Below are 14,410 nucleotides of genomic sequence, written 5' to 3'. Positions count from 1 at the left end.
AAATATGACCTAAAACATCATCAGATTTTCACACAAGTCCTAAAAGTAGATAAAGAGAACCCAGTTAAACAAATGAGACAAAAATATTATACTTGGTCATTTATTTATTGAGGAAAATGATCCAATATTACATATCTGTGAGTGGCAAAAGTATGTGAACCTCTAGGATTAGCAGTTAATTTGAAGGTGAAATTAGAGTCAGGTATTTTCAATCAATGGGATGACAATCAGGTGTGAGTGGGCACCCTGTTTTATTTAAAGAACAGGGATCTATCAAAGTCTGATCTTCACAACACATGTTTGTGGAAATATATCATGGCACGAACAAAGGAGATTTCTGAGGACCTCAGAAAAAGCGTTGTTGATGCTCATCGGGCTGGAAAAGGTTACAAAACCATCTTTAAAGAGTTTGGACTCCACCAATCCACAGTCAGACAGATTGTGTACAAATGGAGGAAATTCAAGACCATTGTTACCCTCCCCATGAGTGGTCGACCAACAGAGATCACTCCAAGAGCAAGGCATGTAATAGTCGGCGAGGTCACAAAGGACCCCAGGGTAACTTCTAAGCAACATTTGCTAATGTTAATGTTCATGAATCCACCATCAGGAGAACACTGAACAACAATGGTGTGCATGGCAGGGTTGCAAGGAGAAAGCCACTGCTCTCAAAAAGAACATTGCTGCTCATCTGCAGTTTGCTAAAGATCATGTGGACAAGCCAGAAGGCTATTTGAAAAATGTTTTGTGGATGGATGAGACAAAAATAGAACTTTTTGGTGTAAATGAGAAGCGTTATGTTTGGAGAAAGGAAAACACTGCATTCCAGCATAAGAACCTTATGCCATCTGTGAAACATGGTGGTGGTAGTATCATGGTTTGGGCCTGTTTTGCTGCTTCTGGGCCAGGACGGCTTGCCATCATTGATGGAACAATGAAGTCTGAATTATAGCAGCGAATTATAAAGGAAAATATCAGGACATCTGTCCATGAACTGAATCTCAAGAGAAAGTTGGTCATGCAGCAAGAGAACGACCCTAAGCACACAAGTCATTCTGCCAAATAATGGTTAAAGAAGAATAAAGTTAATGTTTTGGAATGGCCAAGTCAAAGTCCTGACCTTAACCCAATCAAAATGTTGTGGAAGGACCTGAAGCGAGCAGTTCATGTGAGGAAACCCACCAACATCCCAGAGTTGAAGCTGTTCTGTATGTAGGAATGGGATAAAATTCCTCCAAGCCGGTGTGCAGGACTGATCAACAGTTATTGCTGTACAAGGGGGTCACATCAGATATCGAAAGTAAAGGTTCACATACTTTTGCCACTCACAGATATGTAATATTGGATCATTTTCCTCAATAAATAAATGACCAAGTACAATATTTTTGTCTCATTTGTTTAACTGGGTTCTCTTTATCTACTTTTAGGACTTGTGTGAAAATCTGATGATGTTTTCAGTCATATTTATTCAGAAATATAGAAAATTTTAAAGGGTTCACAAACTTTCAAGCACCACTGTAACTTCTTGTAGGCATTTTGCATAATTGTCCATCAGTCTCTGACATTGGCTTGCTAAAATTTTTGACCACTCTTCCATGCAAAATTCTTTCAGTTGCAAGATGAGGGTTTGAGGGTTTTCTTGCAAATACTGCCCTTTTCAATTCTCCCCACAACATTTCAATGAGGTTCAAATCTGGGCTTTGTCTAGTCCATTCCATAACCCTCTATTTCTTTTTTTGAGCCATTCTTTGGTGGATTTGCTAGTGTGCTTCGGATCATTATCTTGTTGAAAGGTCCACCTCTGGTTCAACTTCAACTTTTGAACAGATGGACTCACATTATCTTCAAGCACTTTTTGATATGATTCAGAATTCATAGTTGAATCAATGAATGCCAGTTTCCCAGTCCCTGAGGCAGTGAAGCAACGCCAAATCATAAGATTTCCACCACCATGCTTCACGTTTGGTATGAGGTTCTTTTCTTGAAAAGCCGTCTTTGGTCTGTGCCACATGTGTACTCTTACTTTGGCCAGACAACTCTACCTTCGATTCATCTGTCCAGAGCACGTTATTCCAAAGGGCCTGGTCTTTGCCTATATGTTCATTGGCAAACTGTAGTCTTGCTTTCACGTTCCTTTTGGACAGCAAGGGCTTTTTCCTGGCACGCCTCCCATGCAGATCAAATTTTCCAATGTCTTTCTGATTGTAGATATGTGCACTTTCACACAAACAGTTGCAAGAGTTACCTGCAGATCCAGTGATGCAATTTTGGGGTTCTTGGAGACTTCTTTTAGCATCAAAAAGTCTGCTCTTGCACTGAATTTGCTGGGGTGGCCAATCCTGGACAAATTGACAGTTGTTTTGAAATCTATACCACTTATAGATGATTTTCCTTATAGTGGAATGACTTATTTCTAGTAATTTAGAAATCTTTTTAAATTAATTGTCAGATTAATAGGCATACACAACCTTTTGTTTGAGGCCCTTAGAGAGTTCTTTATAGCTTGGCATGATGACTCCACACAATTCAATAGCAAAGAAAAGACTGATTGTAGATGGCAGGTTTAAATAAGATAGGTTCCACCTGCAAGAGGTTCTAATCAATGGCACCTAATCTGGAGCACTTGATTATAATTTTATGGACTTGAAAGTATGATCAATGTACGGATGTACGTACTTTTTCCACTGCGTCCTTACTTTTTTTGACTGACATTTTAAAATTTTTAAATTATGAACGTGATGAGAAAATGTCAATTTTATGTGCCATTTGTTGGAGTATAATACCTTTTTTCTGTAGGCACTGGATCAAAGAGACTGAACTATTTGCTTGTATGTTATATGTTGAGAAAAGTCTACAATTTCCATGGGATGTATTTATTTTTTCACATTATACACACACACACACACACATATATATATATATATATATATATATATATATATATATATATATATATATATATATACACACACACACACACACACAGTGGTGCTTGAAAGTTTGCGAACCCTTTAGAATTTTCTATATGTCTGCATAAATATGACCTAAAACATCATCAGATTTTCACACAAGTCCTAAAAGTAGATAAAGAGAACCCAGTTAAACAAATGAGACAAAAATCTTATACTTGGTCATTTATTTATTGAGGAAAATGATCCAATATTATATATCTGGGGCGGCACGGTGGTGTAGTGGTTAGCGCTGTCACCTCACAGCAAGAAGGTCCGAGTTCGAGCCCCGTGGCCGGCGAGGGCTTTTCTGTGCAGAGTTTGCATATTCTCCCCGTGTCCGCATGGGTTTCCTCCGGGTGCTCCGGTTTCCCCCACAGTCCAAAGACATGCAGCTTAGGTTAATTGGTGACTCTAAATTGACCGTAGGTGTGAATATGAGTGTGAATGGTTGTCTGTGTCTATGTGTTAGCCCTGTGATGACCTGGCGACTTGTCCAGGGTGTACCCTGCCTTTCGCCCGTAGTCAGCTGGGATAGGCTCCAGCTTGCCTGCGACCCTGTAGAACAGGATAAAGTGGCTAGAGATAATGAGATGAGATGAGATTACATATCTGTGAGCTGCAAAAGTATGTGAACCTTTGCTTTCAGTATCTGGTGTGACCACCTTGTGCAGCAATAACTGCAACTAAACATTTCCGGTAACTGTTGATCAGTCCTGCACACCGGTTGAAGGAATTTTAGTCCATTCAACCATACAGAACAGCTTCAACTCTGGGATGTTGGTGGGTTTCCTCAAATGAACTGCTCGCTTCAGGTCCTTCCACAACATTTTGATTGGATTAAGGTCAGGACTTTGACTTGGCCATTCCAAAACATTAACTTTATTCTTCTTTAACCATTATTTGGTAGAATGACTTGTGTGCTTCGGGTCGTTATCTTGCTGCATAACCCACCTTCTCTTGAAATTCAGTTCATGGACAGATGTCCTGATATTTTCGTTTATAATTCGCTGCTATAATTCAGACTTCATTGTTCCATCAATGATGGCAAGCCGTCCTGGCCCAGAAGCAGCAAAACAGGCCCAAACCATGATACTACCACCACCATGTTTCACAGATGGGATAAGGTTTTTATGCTGGAATGCAGTGTTTTCCTTTCTCCAAACATGATGCTTCTCATTTACACCAAAAAGTTTTATTTTTGTGTCATCTATCCACAAAACATTTTTCAAATAGCCTTCTGGCTTGTCCACGTGATCCTTAGCAAACTGCAGATGAGCAGCAATGTTGTTTTTGGAGAGCAGTAGCAACCCTTGCAACCCTGCCATGCACACCATTGTTGTTCAGTGTTCTCCTGATGGTGGACTCATGAACATTAACATTAGCCAATGTGAGAGAGGCCTTCAGTTGCTTAGAAATTACCCTGGGGTCCTTTGTGACCTCGCGGACTATTACACACCTTGCTCTTGGAGTGATATTTGTTGATCGACCACTCCAGGGGAGGGTAATAATGGTCTTGAATTTCCTCCATTTGTACACAATCTGTCTGACTGTGGACTGGTGGAGTCCAAACTCTTTAGAGATGGTTTTGTAACCTTTTCCAGCCTGATGAGCATCAACAATGCTTTTTCTGATATCCTCAGAAATCTCGTGCCATGATACACTTCCACAAACATGTGTTGTGAAGATCAGACTTTGTTAGATCCCTGTTCTTTAAATAAAACAGGGTGCCCACTCACACCTGATTCTTTTCCCAATGATTGAAAATACCTGACTCTAATTTCATCTTCAAATTAACTGCTAATCCTAGAGGTTCACATACTTTTGCCACTCACAGATATGTAATATTGGATCATTTTCCTCAATAAATAAATGACCAAGTATAATATTTTTGTCTCATTTGTTTAACTGGGTTCTCTTTATCTACTTTTAGGATTTGTGTAAAAATCTGATGACATTTTAGGTCATATTTATGCACAAATATAGAAAATTCTAAAGGGTTCAGAAACTTTCAAACACCACTGTGTGTGTGTGTGTGTGTGTGTGTGTGTGTGTGTGTGTATATATATATATATATATAATATATATATATATAAAATGTGAAAAAAATAAATACATCCCATGGAAATTGTAGACTTTTCTCAACATATAACATATAAGCAAATAGTTCAGTCTCTTTGATCCACTGCTAGCTAATGTTCAGTCACATTAGCTAGCTTATGTTATTTTAATATTTGCTCTTGTTGAGTGCCGAGACATGTGTCTGGTGTCTATAACATTTTTGTGCCAAATGTTTCTCTGAGAAAACAGAGTAGTTTAGCTTTTGCCTTTTATATTACTGCACTGAGTACACTGCACTCCATGGACATTCCTTATTTGCCTTATTTTTCACCCACTTATATTCTGACAAATCCCACCTGCTGCACCACGATTGGCTAGTAGTTCTTACTTAAGTCCACAAGTGCTATATCACTAAAAAGTGGTTGCAAGCAATGAGGTTGCACAGGAATGATTGTATAATTTTTGGGGTAATTCATTCTGGGGGCGGCACGGTGGTGTAGTGGTTAGCACTGTCGCCTCACAGCAAGAAGGTCTGGGTTCGAGCCCCGTGGCCAGTGAGGGCCTTTCTGTGTGGAGTTTGCATGTTCTCCCCGTGTCCGCGTGGGTTTCCTCCGGGTGCTCCGGTTTCCCCCACAGTCCAAAGACATGCAGGTTAGGTTAACTGGTGACTCTAAATTGACCATAGGTGTGAATGTGAGTGTGAATGGTTTTCTGTGTCTATGTGTCAGCCCTGTGATGACCTGGCAACTTGTCCAGGGTGTACCCTGCCTTTCACCCGTAGTCAGCTGGATAGGCTCCAGCTTGCCTGCGACCCTGTAGAAGGATAAAGCAGCTAGAGATGATGAGATGAGATGAATTCATTCTGGATATTTAATGACCTAACACTGATGAATGACGAGTTGGCCTAGTGGTTAGTGTGTCCCTCTCTTGATCGGGAGATTGTGAGTTCTACTCATGGTCATGTCATACCAAAGACTATTATAAATGGTACCTACTGCTGACTGGCAAAGCATGCTGCAATACAGATGTGAGTGGGGAGTCAAACTCTTGCGATTACCAGAGGACAAGCCCCCCACTGTAACCCTAGTTGTATAGGTGAGAGGCTGAGAGCTATGGAGATTGGCGCTGCCCAATGCACCTGACTGCATGGCATTGGAAGGACTTTAGACTGATAAATCCAACTGTGACAAATATATATTATATGGACATGAGTGTTTTACTGGAAAATACGCCACTTGTATTTTTTAAAAAATCCAAAAATAAAAAGAACATCACATGTTGGCTTGAAGATATGAAGTTTATATTCTCATGTTGAAAAATATATCACTTGTTCGCTATGCCCACTTGTAAAATATGTTCACCCCTTGAAAATAAACTTCATATCTTCATGCCACTGTGTAATGTTCTTTATATTATATAGACATATCCACAAAAAATATGCAAGTTAATCAAAATAATTTTAATTTTGAACCGATTTGCCATTTTGGCAACCCATGTCTAGTCAGCAGGAAAACAGTGGGAGTGATGTCACTGGAATGAAATATCAGGAAATATGTCACTCAGGAGGTGGCACGGTGGTGTAGTGGTTAGCACTGTTGCCTCACAGTAAGAAGGTCCTGGGTTTGAGCCCAGTGGCCGACAAGGGCCTTTCTGTGTGGTGTTTGCGTGTTCTCCCCATGTCTGCATGGGTTTCCTCTGGGTGCTCCGGTTTCCCCCGCAGTCCAAAGACATGCAGTTTAGCCTAGTTGGTGGTTCTAAATTGATCATATGTGTGAATGGTTGTTTGTCTCTATGTGTTTGCCCTGCAATGACCTGGCGACTTGTCTAGGGTGTACCCTGCCTCTCGCCCATAGTCAGCTGGGATAAGCTCCAGCTTGCCTGCGACCCTGAAGAGGATAAGCAGTTACAGATAATGGATGGATGTCACTCAGGTCTGGGATGTATTTCATTTGAAAAATGCAGGTTTTTCAATACAAGAAGATAAAGTTCATATCTTCAAGCCAGTGTGTGATTTTCTTTTTATTATATGGACACATTCACAAACAAAAAGGACCAAAATGTATCAAAACATTTAATCGGTTTCCTCACGAGTGACATATAGAGAAATATGTTGGTTGCTGTTCTCAATGTTCCAGATGTAGTTTGTATGAAAAGTATGAGTGGGGAGTCCCAGTAAAACACTCATCCATGTAATATTTTTACAGTTGTCACAGTTGCATTCATCAGTATTTGGTCACTAAATAGGGATCTATGAGCCTGCTACTGAAATGAAAGCTAAGCATTCCTGACGACACTCTTCAACCACACCATCAGTTTGTCTATGCGTCTCTCTCCATCTCTCACCTTCTCATTCTCTCTTTCAATCTCCCTGACCAGCCATGTTTTTATAAAGTGAGTCCCAGGGGCCCTAGGCAACAGCTCTTTTGCCATAAAAGCCAACTTCACAGCTCTGTTAATGGAAAGGTTTTAACTCTGTTTGGTGAGAAGTTGGGACAGTGCAGCCTGTACATAGAGGGAAGAGAGGGGGTAGTTGGTGGAGTAATAGCAACCTAGCCACTTGGGCGCTGGAGGATTAGGCCGACCCCTTCCCTGAAAGCCCCTTCTACATCACCACTGTTTTCTTTGGACAGGGGAGACCTGCTGCAGAGCAGAGCCAGGTAATCCCTGTATTGTTTGTAGGAGTTAGGGCTGAGCTAGATGGTGTTCCCTAATGTGTAGTGGAGCCAGGCTCTTCAGTCAGAAAGTTGCTTCCATGGGCAAGTAATTTGCAAGAGCTTATGAAATTCATTCTGGGGAGTGAAGTAAAAAATGGACATGATATATGACTGTGTCACAGGTTTTCTTGTTTTTCAGTGTAACAGCAGGTATTTGATCGAGCTAAAGAAATTTAGCGCAGCTCATTTTAACACATCAGTAGAATGGCAAGCAGATACCTTAGTAAAAAGGGATAAAGTTCATGTCATAGCACAATGCAGAACAAAGAAGTAACTCCTATACAATTTGCTGTAGTGATGGAAGGTGTGTGCATGTTGTAACATGGTTGCTGTGAAGGACTATGTATGATGCTCCTCAGGTTTCATTTCCTTGTTTTCAAGGTGTGTTTCTTAACATTCTAGTCTGTTTAAAGTCTTTGTGAAATAAAACATGCCTGTGTCTGAATGTATGTTGTTGTATGTACAGGGTATGTGCTGAGACACAAGAATAGGTGAGAGTGAACAAGCGAGGGAGAGAAAAACCCTTTTTACACAGATATTCCATAATATTGACGTAAAGAAGATACCTCAATATTCTGGCTTTAGTGATTTACACTGAACCAAATAAAGCCGGCAGGAAGCCATGCCAGTGTGTTTTTACATTGCGAGTCAACGTTCCGCAACCAGAGGTGTGATGTGTCACAACAAAGCGTCTGTGTCTATAGTAACATATCTACATGTTGGAAATATGAATACTCAGAGCATACTGGCGTTGCTTTCAAAACAACATTGGGTGAACAGTGTTGAGGTGCTTTTGTTAGTCATGTGCACTTATACCACTCTTCAAACACAAGCAAAGTTGCTGAGCATCATATGCAACATGTAATCACTTCCGTTAAATGCTTCATGTTAAAGGGAAGTTATAGCCTCAGTATATAAAACATGTTTGAGTCCTTTAGTTGAGCCACATATTTGTGTGATCTTATTATCATATCTTACTTACCTGGCAGAGGCAATACTATGATCAAGAAGGTGGTTTGCCCAAAGCGAGGCTCAGCCATTGTACTTGAGCTGGGCTGACCTTTTCGAATTCCTCAAATTCAGGAATCTCAACTGTATAATTTCTGACAGTGGGGGAATGCATTTGTGCTCTCCCCTTTCACATAATTACTCCATTTCCCCTTGGGATTATTAAAATATTTCTGATTCTGATCAGAAATAGGAGAAAGTGAAGAAAAGTAGGAAGCGGAGTTTGCATGTTCTCCCCATGTCTGCGTGGGTTTCCTCCGGGTGCTCCGGTTTCCTCCCACAGTCCAAAGACATGCAGTTAGGCTAATTGTCTATTCTAAATTGTCCATAGGTGTGAATGTGTGTGTGTGTGAATGGTTGTTTCCCAAACCCAGAAGTGGGAGGATTGTGGCAGGAAAGGCATCCGGCGTAAAACCACACTCCAATTCATATGACATGTGGATCAGTAGGGTCCACATGGACCCCGACCTGGCAGTAGTGCTGGACAAGGAGGAAGAAGAAGAAAAGTAGGAAGCAATTTGAGCAGAAAGGCACACAGACCTTAGACACTGTAGATGTAGACATTTTAATTCATGCTGGGCTCAGAAAGAAGAATGTCAATGTCAAAAACATCACACCCCAAGTCCCGCTATGCCGGCTTTTCCTTTTACCCAGACATCAATTCCAACTCTGTTGCTACCAACCGTTAAGGCTCAGAAGCAGAACAACACGGACCCCCATTCCTCATTCGGACGGAATGAGGAATAAAGGTGTAAGATTCCTGCCTTGAACAGGCTGTGTAAAAGGGGCTAAAGAGAGAGAGTGGAGTGTCAGGAGTGTATATGAAATCTGTACAGCAAACAGTTGGACGGGTTTATTTAAACACAGGCCAGAATGAGTGATTGACCCCTGTTTGGCATGGGGGGGCAGATGAATTCTATGATTGAATTCTTTCAGTGAGAATGAAAGGAGTAATGCTCTTTTGCACCTCTGGGCATGCTAGCATGTGACTGAAGACTAATGTAACTAATTGCTTAAGTAAATGGATCTCTGGTTCAGATAATAAAGTTGGCTTCATTGGAGAGGTATGATGTGGGGGAGGGGTGTGTGGGTGTGAAGCAAGGAGGAATGGGTAGAATACACTGTTCAGTGTGTATAAGATCATCTGCCAGTTAATTCATAATATGGTCTATTTAGAACATATCCATCCTTGTGTCAATAAAACATCAACCTGATGATAATTACATTCCATATGCAAACTTGTACCCACTTTCATTTGTTTGTGTCCAGGTTTTTGCTGTGATAACGGAGGTACGGAAGAGTCACCATTCCTCTTCTCCGGCATAACCAGTGTGCCCTTGTGTGGAATTTTAATATACATGTAAACATAGTTGAGTTGGTTGACGTGATTTTTTGAGTGAATTTGGCTGTCTGTGGTTGTGCACATACTGCCACCTTGCTCAGGTTAGATTTGGAGAGGGGAGAGAGGAGCAGGCTGAAGAAGCCTTGCTGAAGAAAATGGACGACTTCATATGCATTTAGATAGACACGCTGTGATGTAACCTTTTGTATCTCCAATCTGGATCTTTCCCCTAATTGGTCACGCAACAAAGGCAGCTGATGAAAAAGACAATTTCTTGGTTTTAATTGGCCATTTCATGTGCCGATTGGGCTACACCTGGGCATTTGTAATGAGGATGGGATATTATAAGTGCCCCTGCAGACGAGACAGCAATCACTTCCACTCTCTCTGTGGAAGAGGCTCCAAAAAAGTATGAACAAACACACACTTTTGGAGAAATGGGACCAGAGGTGATGGGGAGAAAAAGGCCTTCTTTTGTGCTTCATTTGACTCATAAGTGGCTATTTTTCGGTCATTTTTCTAAGCTCTTTGTTTTCCTTTTGCCCTCTACTCATTTCACCTGACTTCAGAGGTACCACTGGTGGCGTTTTATTCCAAAATAGGCCCCCATTGTCCATGGCTGGGTTGAATAGCTGCTTTCATTGTGTGATGATGGCAAGCTGAAACTGAACAGGCTGTAAATGCAGCCCTATAGTGTGGCTGGTTTGCGCAAAAGTGAACTTTTTACTCATAATCAAGGGGAAGCTGGCTTTAGCCAAGCTCCACTGCACTGGCTTTCTCTCTTAGCCCTCTTTTCAGCAACTTCTTTAACTGTCTGCTTGGTGCACAGGGCAAAGCATGACCATTCATGCTTTTTCCTCACAGCTTCTACAGCTCCCCCATCACTCCCTACTCATTCCTGCCCTCAATATCTCTCTCTCTCTCTCTCTCTCTCTCTCTCTCTCTCTCTCCCTCCCTCCCTCCCCTGCCTGGTATTGTGTAGCACTTGTCCTTTGTTCCAGTCTTCTGGTGCATCTGGCCCTAGATATGGTGAGGTCTAGGAGACGAAGCTTAAGATACCTTTAGAAAAAGACATCTAGTTAAAAGAATAACATAAGTCAAGTGGTTTCCTCAGTTTGATAAAGTTTGATTCCTCACTTTGAAAAAAATAAAGAGTGAGGGAGAAAATAGAGTGAGAGTGGGAGAGACAGGAAAAGCATGAAGGGCAGAGCTCAGCAGATAGCCAAGTGTGACCTGCAGCTGACCCTGGAGCTAGAGATGGAGGCAGAGAGGAGAAGGCAATAAATGGAATGCCTAGGCCAAGACTCCCCTTGCTCCCCACACTGTTGGTGATAAAACTCCAGACGTTCCCTCATTTGATGGTGTATTGCCATGTTGCTACATTCCTTTCCTGTTCTCTTTTTCATAGGCTGTACAATTTTGTAGGTTGATGTTTGATCTGGGAGAGTGATACTGGTAATAACTGTAAATATAAGACAACTCATAAGTCATGGATGCTAGAGCAGGATTTTAAAACCAAATGTTTTCTAATTACAGAATATTAGCAGATAAGCACATGAATTGCCCTTTGTCTGCAAAATTCTTTTTGCTCTTTCTTTCCCCCCTTTCCCCTGTACTCTTCATCCTCCTGAAAAGAGTGGACTGGCTATTGTTTCTTTTAAAATCTACTAATTCCCCCCTCAAAGGATGAAATGGAAGTGTCCAACTGTGGTAACAGCAGGGGGTCATAAATCAAGTCAGAATCCCTGAGCTTGCTCTCCCAGAGGTCACTGAGGTCACAGGGTCAGCAGAGAAGGTTTAGGCTGAGCTGGGTACAAAGTGAGAAGAGCATTTTTGGTTGAAAAATTTTCACACTAACAGAAACACTCCAAATACCTTTAAATAAACCAATTTATACCTTTAAATAAATACATTTATTTTCCACTATGACTGTCCTTTGATATGTATGTCTGCTTTTGACATTATTGTACCAGGACATTTTCCACCCACACTTGTATATTTACTCCTGTGACACTTGCCAAGTCTGTTAAAAAAAAAAAAAATCTTTGAACCACTGAACATATGAACCACTTCCACTATAGAGTGGAACACAGTAACAGAAATGAGGGCTAAAAACACCATGACATGTCTCCCAAGCATGCAAAGAGAAAGAGCAAAGTGCCATTTGTTGGCTTAGCTGTATTTGCTTGAGGTAGTGTAGGTTGAAGCCGTGCAAGTTTGTACAAGCTGTTAAGCTTTGTGAGTTCAGTATACATTTCTATGTTGGTGGTGATTTCGCTGTGACACTCCCTTCCCTCCCACTTGAGGTCTTAAGGGAAAAGGAAGAAAATAATCCCTCCTTCTTTACCTCCCCCATTAGCTGCCTGGGCAGGTCTGGTCTGTTTTAGGCTGGGCCTCTGACAGTGTGTTTGTGAGCATCATGGGCACAAGCTAAATTTGCTGATCTTACTGCACACTTTGCACTATAGCAGTGATGCTATTCCTTTTGCAAGAAAAACTAACTCTGAGCCATTTTATTATTTTTGTCTTTTCCAGGTTCATTAATGCACGAAGGAGAATAGTCCAGCCAATGATCGACCAGTCCAACCGAGCAGGCAAGTCCCCTCTAGTAACTGTGTGCAAATCACACAGGCGAAAGTCCTCTTCCATCAGTGTACAAAAAGGCTTGCCTCTCTGTAAATACACCAGCCAGCCTGGATGTCAGGAGTGATTGACCACTAAAATCTATTCAATTAACTCAAAAGACTAATCATGCTGACTCAGGGCCCTTATACCATCCTTAAAAGAGAAGCAAAGTAAATAGACATTATCGATTATAGTACTGAAACTGTAACAGTGACTGATGTCAGATTCTAAAATACCATGGCTCTTGTCCAGTCAACAACTGGTTTGAGTTAAACAGAAGAAAAAAAAAATCTAAACAAGTGAAATTAAATGAGGAGAATTATATAAAAGTTTTTTTGTGAATTTGTTTGGCCTCCCAGCTTTTCCTCATTCCTCTTTGCAATGAGTAGTCTCCCTGGTGCATGGCATGTTGTGGACTGCTTTAAAGTTTATGAGCTGTAATGGGGTTCAGAGGGCAGAGTTGCATTAGGGGACTCAAGAAAGTTCAAAGGCATTCACTAAGGTTGAGCTATTGTTTTTGATGAAAAGTCTCGCTTCTTCCATTCCCTTCCAAACAGCATATACCTGTCATAGCTCACAGTTAAAACAAAAAGGTACCTTCTCAGTTTCTCTAGCATTTACTAAATATCAGCTGTCCTTTTACTATTTAAGTCTGATTTGATATGCATTCATGACTAATTATCATATAAGATAATGAGGAAGTTAAAATGAGCTAAGTATTAACCTGTCTATCTGTTTGCAGATGATGTACTCTCAGTAATGGAAACTTAATTAAAAGCACTAATTGACCACTGTCCTGTGCCCTCCCTCATTCTCCCACAGTAAGTCAAGGAGCCCCCTACAACCCAGATGGTCAGCCCATGGGAGGCTTTGTGATGGACGGCCAGCAGCACATGGGAATCAGACCACCTGGTAAGACCTTGGCGTGTCCTGCTCTTGCCAGCCATTTCCCACCTTCCCACTGATTCTGATTCTCTTGCTATAGTACAACCACTTTTCCAGACTCTCACAGTAGCACAGGTGTAGCCCATTGTTATGCTACTTTCTCTCATTTTCTGAATCTTATCCTACTTTTTTTTTCAATGCTAACCCCTGATGATCAGATGCTACATTCTTGTTTGCCTTATACTCTTTTTCCAAAATTTCATCCACTCTGAATTTCCCATGGTCAAAATAGCAATTTCTGATTCTCCAACCCTCTCCCCCTTTTCACTCTTCCCAGTACATTTAAGCTATTGGATTTGCCCAAAGCTAGACTACTTCCTTACTCTACCATTAATCTTGCAGTTTACCTTTGTTTGCTTATTTTGTTTGTGGATCGTTTCCTCATCCTCCTTTCCACACATGTGCCATTATCTTGATTCTTATCCTGCTAGCTCCCCTAAAGCTTGTTCTTATTTTCTTATACCCCAGCATTCTTTCTACAATTGTATTCTCTCCTTCTAGGGCCTATGAGTGGGATGGGCATGAATATGGGCATGGAGGGACAGTGGCACTACATGTAACCTTCTAGTTAACCAATCGCAAAGCAGTGGGGAAAGTAAGTACAAAAACAGGGCCTTAATATTTCTCCAGCTCTAACTATTCTTCTTTTTTCCATTTTGTATTGGTGGTTCATGTATGAGTTTATCAAAAGGGAGACAAAGCATCACTAACCTGCTTCATTACTAATGATACAAATGTTTCTGTTATTTAATTTAAAAAAAACTTGC

The 14,410-nt window shown here is 41.1% G+C and overlaps 1 protein-coding gene and 1 non-coding gene across 5 annotated transcripts in view; both read left to right on the top strand.

The window, feature by feature from the left end:
• Window positions 1-14,410, top strand: part of meis1b (Meis homeobox 1 b) — an 83,227-nt gene that overhangs the window by 60,127 nt on the left and 8,690 nt on the right. For 3 of the 4 annotated variants that reach the window (XR_009655027.1, XM_060925528.1, XM_060925529.1), the window contains exons 10-12: window positions 12,609-12,667; window positions 13,521-13,610; window positions 14,145-14,238. Coding sequence is in view for 3 of the 4 variants with exons in the window: in XM_060925528.1 (XP_060781511.1) it covers window positions 12,609-12,667; window positions 13,521-13,610; window positions 14,145-14,203 (208 nt within the window). In the remaining variant the exon portion in view is untranslated. The remainder of the gene's footprint in view (window positions 1-12,608; window positions 12,668-13,520; window positions 13,611-14,144; window positions 14,239-14,410) is intronic. The other variant, XM_060925530.1, reaches the window with a different exon arrangement.
• On the top strand, window positions 8,698-8,861 carry LOC132889825 (U1 spliceosomal RNA). The gene has a single exon (XR_009655104.1). It is a non-coding gene; the product is annotated as a U1 spliceosomal RNA (small nuclear RNA).

This window comes from Neoarius graeffei, chromosome 7 (genome assembly GCF_027579695.1).
Source record: "Neoarius graeffei isolate fNeoGra1 chromosome 7, fNeoGra1.pri, whole genome shotgun sequence".
NCBI classification, from domain to species: Eukaryota; Metazoa; Chordata; class Actinopteri; order Siluriformes; family Ariidae; genus Neoarius; species Neoarius graeffei.
The sequence above is the reverse complement of the archived record's forward strand: the minus strand, read 5'-3'. Positions and strand labels throughout refer to the sequence as shown.